General features: G+C 47.0%; 1 protein-coding gene and 1 pseudogene across 1 annotated transcript; both read right to left on the reverse strand.

The window, feature by feature from the left end:
• Positions 1-1,939: 1,939 nt before the first annotated feature.
• On the reverse strand, positions 1,940-2,875 carry LOC120395526 (olfactory receptor 51G2-like). Its single transcript, XM_039519991.1, has one exon. The coding sequence runs from the start codon at positions 2,873-2,875 to the stop codon at positions 1,940-1,942; it is 936 nt and encodes a 311-aa protein (XP_039375925.1).
• Positions 2,876-8,618: 5,743 nt separating this feature from the next.
• LOC120396131 lies at positions 8,619-9,553 on the reverse strand (annotated as a pseudogene).
• Between the last annotated feature and the right edge of the window lie 4,640 nt (positions 9,554-14,193).

A 14,193-nucleotide genomic window follows, 5' to 3' on the forward strand; every position in this document is an offset into this window, starting at 1 on the left:
AAGGGATGGATCACTTGATGATTCTCTGTTCTGTTCATTCCCTCTGGGGCACCTGGCATTGGCCAATATTGAAAGACAGGATACTGGGCTAGATGGAACATTTTTCTGATCCCGTATGGCTGTTCTTATAGTCTTAGGTTTTCAATTATCTCACTCTTCGAGCTGGGAATGGCATCCCATCTATGATAAAAGCTTATCACCAAGCAGCACTGACTGGACATTTGAGACTCCTACTTGTGACCAGACCTGTACAGCCACCCCAGCCTCCTTAAAAGGAGTAGGTTTATTAGCAAACAGAAATGGCCCAATTTTCATTCTTTTGGGAATTCAAGGAGCTCTTGGGACCCAGCCTTGTTTCCTTGTGTCTCTGAGCATCTTCCCATCTGTTTGCCCCTTTCTTGTGGAAGCAGCCTGTGCTGAAACCTGTGTGAGCCTCAGCGCAGTCACCATAGAGCTCAGCCGTGTCTGTGTTACAGGGCCTAGGTGTGAAGTTGACCTTTGCCCTCAGACTGCTTTCTCCCAGCCAGACCATCAAAGAGAGGTCCCCAGGGCCATTGAGTGGTAGTTTGACTTACAATCACTGGTTCTGTGACTGTGCTGAAACTCTGGGCATCTCTATGACACTCCAACATTACCCTCAGAAATCCACTACTTAACCCTCACTGTCACCTGCACATCTGCCACAGACACCAAGGGGCTGGAGTCTCTGGGCTTCCCAGAAGCAGCTGCCACAGGGGCTGTGCTAAGAGGCTTTTTATTGACAAATGTCAGAGGTGTTGCTCTGTGGAACCCTGACACAGCCCAGATCTTTGGGTCTCAGAGTCTCTGATCGCATTGAATGTATTTATCTTCTCGCCACCGCTGTGTGGCAGAGCAAGGCTATTATCCACCTGTGCAGAGACATCCAATGGCTTGGACACAGTCACGCACAGTCTGGGAATCCAGCCCAGCTGTCTGGAGTTACCGAGCAGTGCCCAGACCAGAGGACCAGCTTTCCAGACACCTGAGCAGAGACGGCCTAGTTGCATTCTCTGCTGTGCCAGCAGAGCTCCTCGGTGTGCTGCAGAGAGCAGGGATGGCAAGGACCCAGTTACAGGGGTTTGATTCTCTGGCCTGTTCTCCCCCTGCCTCAGCGGAGTTTAGAGCAGCCCGGGGGTTGGGCTGACATCCACCTGTTGGTAACGGCTTCCAAGAGCACAGTCCACTCTGGCCAAATCCCTGTGGATGGGGGCTACCCCAGAGTGCCCCCTTGTTGTCTGAGGTGGCCCTGCAGGTGCCCTGCCCTTCCCCCTAATGTTCTTGCAATGACTTACTCTCAGCCTGGGATACTTGAAAGAAGAACCCCTTTTGCGGGGTCACATTTATTCAGTTTTCTCCAAAACACAAGGTCTCCTACCATCCAGCCCCAGCCTCCTCCTTTACTCAGGATCAACCCCACTGTCCTGATTACTGTGGTAAGTGTTGGTTCAGACCCTACTCCTCATTTTCCCTTGAAGCTCTGTCCCCTGCCCCATATCATCTCACTAAGCCCAGCCTCTTGCTCCTCCACGTTCACTGAGGCTCCACCTCCCAGCCAGGCCAGAGTCAGGCCATGGTAAGAGCTGCCCTGGAAGTACAGGTTGCTGTGGGGAGCCCCAGACTCTCCACATTTCCTGACTTATACATCTTGAGGGATAAATATGGAGAGTGTGGGGCACCTCACTGTGGCTCTGGTCGCTGGGCAGCTCTTACCAAGACCTGGCTCTGGCTTCCAGCCCGGAAAGGGGGCAGAGTGTTTGGTAAAGGGGAATAGTAGAGGTGTCGTCTTCAAGGAAGAGATGGGGCAGAGGAAAGGGCCTCAGGGGAAGAGGTTCCGGGATGGATTATGTGGCCATGGCCATTGCTCATGTTTTTCCTCTCCCATGTCACCAGTGCTGGATCCAGGAGATGAACTGACCCTTCACTTGACAAACGCCCTGATTATCCTCTCACGAAGGTGTTTGCTTTTCACGCTGTACACGATTGGGTTCATCAGGGGTGGGACCAGCAGGTAGACATAGCCCAGGACTATCTGAAGCAAGTGAGTAGAGCTATTTCCAAATCTGTGTATGAAAGCCAAGCCAATGTCTGATACATAGAAGAGCACGACAGCGCAGAGGTGGGAGACGCAGGTGTTCAGGGCCCTCAGGCACTCTGTCTGGGATGCAACACTCAACACTGTTTTGAGGATCATCACATAAGAGAGAAATACGAGCAGCGAGTCTAACCCCACCATGAAGAATGTAAGAAACAACCCATAGATGTTGTTCACTGAGATGTCTGAACAAGCTGCCTTCATGACGTCCTGGTCCATGCAGTAGGAATGGGAGAGGACATTGTCTCGACAGTATCTGAACCGTTTCAGGAGTATGGGGAGTGGGAGTATCATGGCCACCGGTCTTAGCACAGCAACCAGTCCCATCTTGGCTATCCTCGATGGAGTTAAGATGGAGGTATATCTCAGTGGGTTGCAGATTGCAATGAAGCGGTCAAAGGCCATCAACAAGAGGATGGAGGATTCAATTTTGGAAAGTGAGTGGATGAAAAACGTCTGGGCAAAACAGGCATTGAGGCTGATTTCCCTAGAGTTAAACAAGTATATACCCAGTATTGTTGGCATGGTGGCTATTGATATGCCAAGATCTGTGACGGCCAACATGGAAAGGAAAATGTACATGGGCTCATGGAGGCTTGCATCTGTTTTTATAATGAACAGAATGAGTGAATTTCCTACTATTGAAACAACATACATTAAGCAGAAGGGGACAGAGATCCATATATGGACGTCTTCCAGCCCAGGTATCCCAGTGAGAAGGAACACTGCAGAGTTGAATTTGGTGTCATTGACAGCTGACATAATATACTGGGCAGGTCCAGGGATTTTTGAACTTTCCTTCCTGAAAAAAAAAAGAACAGGAGACTAGATGATATTTAGCAAGGCATCTTTCTTCTCTCAGTGAAAATCTAGGGATTCCCAGGACCTCAAGGAAAATCAGCAAATATATTGTCTTGGATTTATACCACCAATAGGAAGATAGGCACTGCCAGACAAGATCAGACCTACAGCCTGTCTAGCCCAGTGGCCAGTGGCCAGTACAATGTGCTGCAAAAGAAGGTGGAGAAAGCCCTGCAATAGGGAACTAAGAGATACCCTCATCCCAGGGAAAGTTTCCTCTTGTTCCCCCTAGTTAGACATATTTTGTTGTGTAAATCAGGAAGGCAGAGCCCTTACAAGATGTTTTCTAAAAAAATTCTCAGTACTGTAACTGGATTTCCTGATTACCCATTGAATCCTGAGAAGCTCTTGGCCCCATTGATATGTTGTGGCTGGGAGTTCCACAGCCTACTTGAGCACTGTGTGATTTTACAATTGTGACCTCCACATAGACACTCTTTCTGGCCCTCCACCTCTGGGCGTGGCCCATTGTATCATAACATCTATAAACACATGGCAAGTGCATGGTGAAGACGGTCATTGTATTTATCTGCCCTGCATTGAAGCTTTTTATAAACGTGTTTCATTGCCTCATATATATACTTTTTATTTTCTCCACACCTGAGACTTCAAATTATTCCACTGTCTCTTTCCAGCACATGGGATAAATTCTTAGTGCCATGTTCTTAATTCAATAATAATGACTTCAACTGGGTTGCTCCAGATTTACATGTGTAAGTTCAGTCAGAACCGGGCTCTATTAACTTTCCCTTACCATATGCTCCCGGTGATACACTATGACCACAAAGAATCTTTCCAAGGGAAACTGAAGTGCTTTGCCTGGCCAATGTTAACTGAATCCTGAAAATCTGATCTTCCTCACTGGACCTGCATCCTCTTCCCTTGCAAGGGTTGAGAGATACTTTGCAAGTTACAAGCTAACACAGACAGTTACTTCAGCTGTGCGGGGGAGGGATTGGCGTCACAAATGGGTGAATATGCAAACACTACATTTGCACTAATATCCACTTGTGTGTGCAAATTACTTCAGCCATGATCACGTAAGAGGTGATGGGCATAAATTACTTACAATTAATATAACACTCACCATTCCTGCACCTCAGCTCTGTAACACTAATGAAACAAAGACCAGCAGTTCTGTTTTCTCATAATGTTTTGGAAAGACTTGCAGCGGTATTTGAGAGGGATTATGTACATGGCCCGGAATGTAAGTGTTAGAAACAACTTCTGGTCAGTTACCAAGGGATACTATCATACAGCTGTTCTCTGCACAAAGAATTATTAGCACAAACCATTGTAAAAAGTATATGGAGAACTTAAAAGCCATTAAGCGGTAAAGTTTTCACTGCTCCCTCTGTCAATCTGTTTCATCACTTCCCAGGTGGGTACTGTAGTTTTTAAAATGCTTGATAATGATCTTGTAGGTGTTTGTCTCTGTCTGAGGGATCGGAGCAAATGCGGTTGTATCTTAGGGCTTGGCTGTAGACAATGGATCGTGTGATATGTCCTGAATGGAAGATGGAGGCATGTAGGTAAATATAGCAGTCAATAGATTTCCAGTATAGGGTGGTGTTTATGTGACCATCACTTATTTGCACTGTAGTGTCCAGGAAATGGATCTCTTGTGTGGACTGGTCCAGGCTGAGGTTGACATTAGCGTAGAAATTCTAGAAATCCAGGTGGAATTCTTCAATGGCCTCCTCCCTGTAGGTCCATATGATGAAGATGTCATCAGTGTAGTGGAAGTAGAGATGGGGCACTAGGGGACGAGAGCTGAGGAAGCCTTGTTCTAAATCAGCCATAAAAATGTTGGCATACTGTGAGGCCATAGCAGTGCCGCTGACTTGAAAGTATAAGTTGTCCCCAAAGTCACAAAGCTCAGCCATCAGGTGTGGTGTGGCCTCATCAGGGATACTGTTCCTGACAGCTTGTAGTCCATCCTACTGTGGAATATTGGTGTAAAGAGCTTCTACATCCATGGTGGCCAGGACAGTGTTTTCAGGAAGATCACCATTGCATTGTAGTTTCCTCAGGAAGTCGGTGGTGTCTCGAAGATTGCTGGGAGTGCTGGTATCATAGGGTCTGAGCAGAGAGTCCAAATAGCCAGGTAATCCTGCTGTAAGAGTGCCGATGCCTGAGATGATGGGGTGTCCAGGGATTCCAGGTTTATGGATCTAGTGTAGCAGACAGAATACCCTGGTCGGGGTTCTAGAGGTGTGTCTGTGTCGATTTGTTCCTGTGCTATAGTAGGGTGTTTCTTGAGCAGACGGTGTAGTTTCTTTTGGTAATCCTCAGTGGGATTGGAGAATAGTGGCCAGTAGAATGTGGTGTTGGAGAGTTGCCTGGCAGCCTCCTGTTCATAATCCGACCTGTTCATGATGACGACAGCACCTCCTTTGTTGGCCCCTTTGATTAAAATGTCAGAGTTGTTTCTGAGGCTGTGGACAGTGTTGCGTTCTGTATGGCTGAGGTTATGGGACAAGTGATGCGGTTTGTTCACAATTTCAGGCTGTGCACTTATACGGAAGCACTCTCTGTAGAAGTCCAATATGTCATTTCGACCGATAGGAGGAGTCCACGCAGAGTTCTTCCTCTTGTAGTGTTGGTAGGAGGGTTATAAGGATATTAATACTTCCCTAACTTCCCTATCTCGCCCCACACATTCTAGAATCTCATTTGCTTTGTTCACTCCTGCGTCACATTGGTGGCTCACAATCATCCTGGGACTGACTAATACATTTCCCCTCTTCGGTTTGTTCCAACTTCCCCTTGGCTGAATAAACTGGCATGTAGCAAGTTGAACTAGGGAAGATTGAGAACTGACTTGATAACACTGTACAAGCACTTTTACATGAATGAAATACCCGGAACTAATGGTCTCTTTAACCTATCAGGGAAAGGTATAACAAGAACTAATGGCTGGAAACTGAAGCCAAAGAAATTAAATTTGGAAATGAGGCACACATATTTTTAACTGTGTTGGTAATTAACCAGCGGAACAAACTCTCAAAGGACATTGTGGATTCTCCTGATATCTCCAAACCAATATTAGACGCCTTCCTAGAAGATACGCTTCAGCGGAACAGAAGTGATGCTTCAGTGAAATACAAGTCATTGGGGGTAAACTGGGAGAAATTCTCCAGGAGGTTAGCCTCAATAAACTAATAGGCCCTTCTTTCTCTCAATTCTATGAATATATGATTTATTGTCTTGAGTGAATTTCTGTTTTGGATGCAACTGGAAAAAGTTGCTCCTCTGAATGCTTATAATCACTCAACAAGAATATATGCTGGCCTAGAAGACTCAAGATTGCCACAGTGAATCCGGGATATATGGTCTCTTTCCCCTGTAAACCAGATCATTTCCCATCATGAGAGGACTGTCACAATTTAATCATGACAGGTGTGGAGAAAGTACATAGGGAAGTGTTATTTACTCCTTCTCCTAACACAAGAACTAGGAGTCCCCAAATGTAACTAATAGGAAACAGGTTGAAAACAACAAAAGGAAGTATCTCTTCACACAATGCACAGCCACCCTATGGAACTCCTTACCAGAGGATTTAGTGAAGGCCAAGATGATAACAGGGATAAAAAAAGGACTAGATAAATTAGTGGAGGAGAGATGCTTCAATGCCTATTAGCCAGGATGGGCAGGGATGGTATCTCTGGCTTTCATTTCCCAGTAGTTGGGAATGGGCGACAAGGGATGGATCACTTGATGATTCTCTGTTTTGTTCATTCCCTCTGGGGCACCTGGCATTGGCCAATATTGAAAGACAGGATACTGGGCTAGATGGAACATTTTTCTGATCCCGTATGGCTGTTCTTATAGTCTTAGGTTTTCAATTATCTCACTCTTCGAGCTGGGAATGGCATCCCATCTATGATAAAAGCTTATCACCAAGAAGCACTGACTGGACATTTGAGACTCCTACTTGTGACCAGACCTGTACAGCCACCCCCAGCCTCCTTAAAAGGAGTAGGTTTATTAGCAAACAGAAATGGCCCAATTTTCATTCTTTTGGGAATTCAAGGAGCTCTTGGGACCCAGCCTTGTTTCCTTGTGTCTCTGAGCATCTTCCCATTTGTTTGCCCCTTTCTTGTGGAAGCAGCCTGTGCTGAAACCTGTGTGAGCCTCAGCGCAGTCACCGTAGTGCTCAGCCGTGTCTGTGTTACAGGGCCTAGGTGTGAAGTTGACCTTTGCCCTCAGACTGCTTTCTCCCAGCCAGACCATCAAAGAGAGGTCCCCAGGGCCATTGAGTGGTAGTTTGACTTACAATCACTGGTTCTGTGACTGTGCTGAAACTCTGGGCATCTCTGTGACACTCCAACATTACCCTCAGAAATCCACTACTTAACCCTCACTGTCACCTCCACATCTGCCACAGACACCAAGGGGCTGGAGTCTCTGGGCTTCCCAGAAGCAGCTGCCACAGGGGCTGTGCTAAGAGGCTTTTTATTGACCAATGTCAGAGGTGTTGCTCTGTGGAACCCTGACACAGCCCTGATCTTTGGGTCTCAGAGTCTCTGATCGCATTGAATGTATTTATCTTCTCACCACCGCCGTGGGGCAGAGCAAGGCTATTATCCACCTGTTCAGAGACATCCAATGGCTTGGACACAGTCACGCACAGTCTGGGAATCCAGCCCAGCTGTCTGGAGTTACCAAGCAGTGCCCAGACCAGAGGACCAGCTTTCCAGACACCTGAGCAGAGACGGCCTAGTTGCATTCTCTGCTGTGCCAGCAGAGCTCCTCGGTGTGCTGCAGAGAGCAGGGATGGCAAGGACCCAGTTACAGGGGTTTGATTAGCTGGCCTGTTCTCCCCCTGCCTCAGCGGAGTTTAGAGCAGCCTGGGGGCTGGGCTGACATCCAGCTGTTGGTAACGGCTTCCAAGAGCACAGTCCACACTGGCCAAATCCCTGTGGATGGGGGCTACCCCAGAGTGCCCCCTTGTTGTCTGAGGTGGCCCTGCAGGTGCCCTGCCCTTCCCCCTAATGTTCTTGCAATGACTTACTCTCAGCCTGGGATACTTGAAAGAAGAACCCCCTTTGTGGGGTCACATTTATTCAGTTTTCTCCAAAACACAAGGTCTCCTACTGTCAAGCCCCAGCCTCCTCCTTTACTCAGGATCAACCCCACTGTCCTGATTACTGTGGTAAGTGTTGGTTCAGACCCTACTCCTCATTTTCCCTTGAAGCTCTGTCCCCTGCCCCATATCGTCTCACTAAGCCCAGCCTCTTGCTCCTCCACGTTCACCGACGCTGCACCTCCCAGTCAGGCCAGAGTCAGGCCATGGTAAGAGCTGCCCTGGAAGTACAGGTTGCTGTGGGGAGCCCCAGACTCTCCACATTTCCTGACTTATACATCTTGAGGGATAAAATATGGAGAGTGTGGGGCACCTCACTGTGGCTCTGGTCGCTGGGCAGCTCTTACCAAGACCTGGCTCTGGCTTCCAGCCCGGAAAGGGGGCAGAGTGTTCGGTAAAGGGGAATAGTAGAGGTGTCGTCTTCAAGGAAGAGATGGGGCAGAGGAAAGGGCCTCAGGGGAAGAGGTTCCGGGATGGATTATGTGGCCATGGCCATTGCTCATGTTTTTCCTCTCCCATGTCACCAGTGCTGGAGCCAGGAGATGAACTGACCCTTCACTTGACAAACGCCCTGATTATCCTCTCACGAAGGTGTTTGCTTTTCACGCTGTACACGATTGGGTTCATCAGGGGCGGGACCAGCAGGTAGACATAGCCCAGGACTATCTGAAGCAAGTGAGTAGAGCTATTTCCAAATCTGTGTATGAAAGCCAAGCCAATGTCTGATACATAGAAGAGCACGACAGCGCAGAGGTGGGAGGCATGGTGTTCAGGGCCCTCAGGCACTCTGTCTGGGATGCAACACTCAACACTGTTTTGAGGATCATCACATAAGAGAGAAATACGAGCAGCGAGTCTAACCCCACCATGAAGAATGTAAGAAACAACCCATAGATGTTGTTCACTGAGATGTCTGAACAAGCTGCCTTCATGACGTCCTGGTCCATGCAGTAGGAATGGGAGAGGACATTGTCTCGACAGTATCTGAACCGTTTCAGGAGTATGGGGAGTGGGAGTATCATGGCCACCGGTCTTAGCACAGCAACCAGTCCCATCTTGGCTATCCTCGATGGAGTTAAGATGGAGGTATATCTCAGTGGGTTGCAGATTGCAATGAAGCGGTCAAAGGCCATCAACAAGAGGATGGAGGATTCAATTTTGGAAAGTGAGTGGATGAAAAACGTCTGGGCAAAACAGGCATTGAGGCTGATTTCCCTAGAGTTAAACAAGTATATACCCAGTATTGTTGGCATGGTGGCTATTGATATGCCAAGATCTGTGACGGCCAACATGGAAAGGAAAATGTACATGGGCTCATGGAGGCTTGCATCTGTTTTTATAATGAACAGAATGAGTGAATTTCCTACTATTGAAACAACATACATTAAGCAGAAGGGGACAGAGATCCATATATGGACGTCTTCCAGCCCAGGTATCCCAGTGAGAAGGAACACTGCAGAGTTGAATTTGGTGTCATTGACAGTTGACATAATATACTGGGCAGGTCCAGGGATTTTTGAACTTTCCTTCCTGAAAAAAAAAAGAACAGGAGACTAGATGATATTTAGCAAGGCATCTTTCTTCTCTCAGTGAAAATCTAGGGATTCCCAGGACCTCAAGGAAAATCAGCAAATATATTGTCTTGGATTTATACCACCAATAGGAAGATAGGCACTGCCAGACAAGATCAGACCTACAGCCTGTCTAGCCCAGTGGCCAGTGGCCAGTACAATGTGCTGCAAAAGAAGGTGGAGAAAGCCCTGCAATAGGGAACTAAGAGATACCCTCATCCCAGGGAAAGTTTCCTCTTGTTCCCCCTAGTTAGACATATTTTGTTGTGTAAATCAGGAAGGCAGAGCCCTTACAAGATGTTTTCTAAAAAAATTCTCAGTACTGTAACTGGATTTCCTGATTACCCATTGAATCCTGAGAAGCTCTTGGCCCCATTGATATGTTGTGGCTGGGAGTTCCACAGCCTACTTGAGCACTGTGTGATTTTACAATTGTGACCTCCACATAGACACTCTTTCTGGCCCTCCACCTCTGGGCGTGGCCCATTGTATCATAACATCTATAAACACATGGCAAGTGCATGGTGAAGATGGTCATTGTATTTATCTGCCCTGCATTGAAGCTTTTTATAAACGTGTTTCATTGCCTCATATATATACTTTTTATTTTCTCCACACCTGAGACTTCAAATTATTCCACTGTCTCTTTCCAGCACATGGGATAAATTCTTAGTGCCAGGTTCTTAATTCAATAATAATGACTTCAACTGGGTTGCTCCAGATTTACATGTGTAAGTTCAGTCAGAACCAGGCTCTATTAACTTTCCCTTACCATATGCTCCCGGTGATACACTATGACCACAAAGAATCTTTCCAAGGGAAACTGAAGTGCTTTGCCTGGCCAATGTTAACTGAATCCTGAAAATCTGATCTTCCTCACTGGACCTGCATCCTCTTCCCTTGCAAGGGTTGAGAGATACTTTGCAAGTTACAAGCTAACACAGACAGTTACTTCAGCTGGGCGGGGGAGGGATTGGCGTCACAAATGGGTGAATATGCAAACACTACGTTTGCACTAATATACACTTGTGTGTGCAAATTACTTCAGCCATGATCACGTAAGAGGTGATGGGCATAAATTACTTACAACTAATATAACACTCACCATTCCTGCACCTCAGCTCTGTAACACTAATGAAAAAAAGACCAGCGGTTCTGTTCTCTCATAACGTTTTGGAAAAACTTGCAGCGGTATTTGAGAGGGATTATGTACATGGCCCGGAATGTAAGTGTTAGAAACAACTTCTGGTCAGTTACCAAGGGATACTATCATACAGCTGTTCTCTGCACAAAGAATTATTAGCACAAACCATTGTAAAAAGTATGTGGAGAATTTAAAAGCCATTAAGCGGTAAAGTTTTCACTGCTCCTCATAAAAGTTTGGTTTGCAATATTTTATTAAAATGAAAAGTTTTGGCATAACATTTACAGGTCTGTAGTTTAGCACAAACATGTCAACCCATTCTTTCCCCTCTTCTCTTCTTTCAGAAATGATTTCTCAGGTTACAGTGGGACTTAAAATGTAGTGTCTGTTATCTGAATTTCTTCAGAAAAGATCACAGTGTCTCAGCCCTCATTCAGTCACTTCTCAGCAAACAGAAGTCTAGCAGCTCCTCTGTCCCTGGGTTAATAGCTGACTGGTTCTCGTCAGGTTCTGTGCTGTCAGTCTGTAGCCTGTAGCTGGAGTGGTAACAGGCATTGGGGTCAGTATAGAAAATATTCATTCCCTGAGCTCTCACTCTCTATTACATAGTAACCCCAGTACCTGTTATTAAGCCATGATGAGGGTTTGCAGGAAGTGCATTTCAAAGTCAAATGCATGAGTATTCATGGAAATGGAACTTCGTTTCACACATGAAAGTAGTCCATTGCTCTCTCTCTCTCTCTCGCTCTTTGACTGTCTATGTCCTGCATTCATAAAATACGTAGCATCTGGGAACAGCATTGTGACAGACAAGGAGCTGAGCTGCCATAATGAACGTGTACGTTAAACCCAGTTCTTGGGATGTTTGCTATAGAGCTATATTGGGTTAATATTTGGGATGTTTATGTTATGGCTGTATTGGGTGAAACCAGTATGGATCTTCCTTTTTTAATAGAAGGTGGCTTGAAAACAAGCAAGAAGGGAAGGAACGGCTCAAGAAAAGCCATTGCTCAGTCAGCACCACAGAGAGGTTGAGAGACAACACTGGAGCTACAAGCTGGAAAAAGCATATTTCTGGGCTCCAGCCATGTTACACAGCTTGTTTTGCCAGCGCTGGGAGTCTGTCCAGAGGTGGGGCAGTTGTCGTGAGAATCTCTTTAGACTGGCAGGCACAGACACCTCTGGGGAAGTCTGAAGGCCCTTGGCCTATCTGGGTCCCTATCAGAGTGGGAGGGGTTGGGGTCAGAGACATTTACAGACTGTTGTTTTAAAACCCTCTTATTCTCCCATGTTACACTTTATTCCTAATATTCAGATTAAACAGTATTTTGGTTCCAGAAGGCTGGGTGGTCACTCGTCTCACCACTAGTCACAGACTCCTAAAGGGAAGAACCACAGATGCCAAGCACACTCGGACCTGCTGGGCAAGCACAGTGGACTCGCAGTGTGCTGTACCCCAGGGCCCAGTCTGAGAGTGGGGGGATCATGGGATTCCACCCCATGAGAGGGAAGACTAAGAGGCCTGACATGTGGCACTGAAAGACCAGAGAGGGGGCAGAGATGCAGGTAGCCCCATAACTCTGAGGGGTATCTACAGCATAGAAATGCTGGAGCCCTCAGCCAGTCAGGAAATGGAAATATGCGCTATTGCAGCTGTTACCACAGAGCAACACAGCTCTGAATTCTTGCATTGGCAATTGAGCCAGAGAAAACCTTTGAAAACAAATTTGCTGTTTAAATTTCCCTGAGAAAATAAACCTGTGGCGATTGGGAACTAGTCACTGATATTCTGTGGGCTCTCATCTCGCTCAGCCCCTGTCAGGATTGGGCCCAGAGCACACAGCACCTCTAGAAATGGGAACCCTTGAGAAATCCTGACTCGGGGCATCAGGGTTTTAACATTCTGTGCTCGCTTTGAATATCAGATTTTTGTGCAACTTGAATAACTCATGGAGCAGTATGGACAGATGTAGGGGAGGGGTTCCCAAGCTACCTAGCGCTGCCTGCCCTCCGGCCTCTGTCACTGAGTCACCCCGACAGCTCTCTGCTGCTGCACAGAACATCTGCAAATGGAAACAGCTCGCAGCCTTTCCCCTTCTCTTCGCATTTTAAAGATAGTGAAACTTGCCAACGTACCCAATTCCTGCTAGAAGGGGAGCCGCTGACACCAGAGGTCTTCAGCCAAGAGGACAAAGGTCATCAGAGAGGTTGCATGGGAAGCAGATAGTGTGTTCAGATAGGGAGGCAACTGTCTTTATGAAGCCTGTCTGCACATTCCCTTGGGGGCCACTTGGTCATCAGGGAACCTCAGCTGCTTGGTTTCACATACAGCATCCTTAACCCCGTCACAGCCAATGGCAAACTGCAGGAGGCCAAATCACAGGGGTGCACAGTGACGCTATCCAACTTGGCTGCAGCGCCAGCCCTGCCCCAGGTTCTGTTCCTGTAATCCAGGCTTGTCATCACTGTCTGTAAGGTTCCGATCAGTCACAGGGCTACCCCAAGGGCAGATGAGCGGTAATGATGAAGCTGTCACAGTTGTGATCTTGCTGAAATAAAATAAAATAGAATAATAAGAATATAACGTAGCAGAAGATTTCACTCCAGCAGCCCCCTTTCCTGCATTAGAAACCCAGGGTGCAGACCAGGGACGGGGGATTCCATACAATTTCCTGGGATCATTATGGGCTGGGGGGTACCTTCTCTTCTCTATGAGGAATGAAATGGGGGATCCAGGGTCCCCAAAGTTATGCACAGATCTCAGTGATCCACTGGCAGCTCGGCCCACGCACCCCCAATCTCTGGGCCTCCACTACTGCTCTAGGACCCTCCCCAGCTCCCTGCTAGAACAGGTTCATCAGAGATGTGCTACCAGGGCCTGTCACAGTAGCCGCTGCCCGCAGGAGCTGCTGAAGGGGTGTTGTACAGGGTGGCGGGGGCTGCACAGAGATGGGAAGGCTGGTTAGAGTAGCAGATGGGCACAATACCCCAGCCATAGACTGGTCGGGAAGTTTCAACCTTTCCATACCCAGAGTGCCGCCATAGATTCTGTCAGTGTAACCTTCATTTACATTATGAGGATGAGGCAGATGAAAAGCCTCCAATTTCTCTTGGGGATCCAGGCAGCTGCTGCTGGGCAGCATCATGGCAGCTGAGCTTAACAGGTACACCGCAACTTGGAAATAGCCAAGATAACCGGTTAGGACAGAAATAACAAATGTGATACCTAACCAGAAAAGGGCCAGGGATAACAAATTGGCGTATATAATAATAATTTGAGATCATTGATATACAAACCTAGAGGAAAAACACACTCTAACCTTAGTAAGGGTAGGAAATACAAATAAGGAAAGGTGGCGGGGCTACTGAATATGTATCAAATATAATGGCATGAGCGTAACAAATTATAAAAGAG

This window comes from Mauremys reevesii, linkage group 1 (genome assembly GCF_016161935.1).
Source record: "Mauremys reevesii isolate NIE-2019 linkage group 1, ASM1616193v1, whole genome shotgun sequence".
NCBI classification, from domain to species: Eukaryota; Metazoa; Chordata; order Testudines; family Geoemydidae; genus Mauremys; species Mauremys reevesii.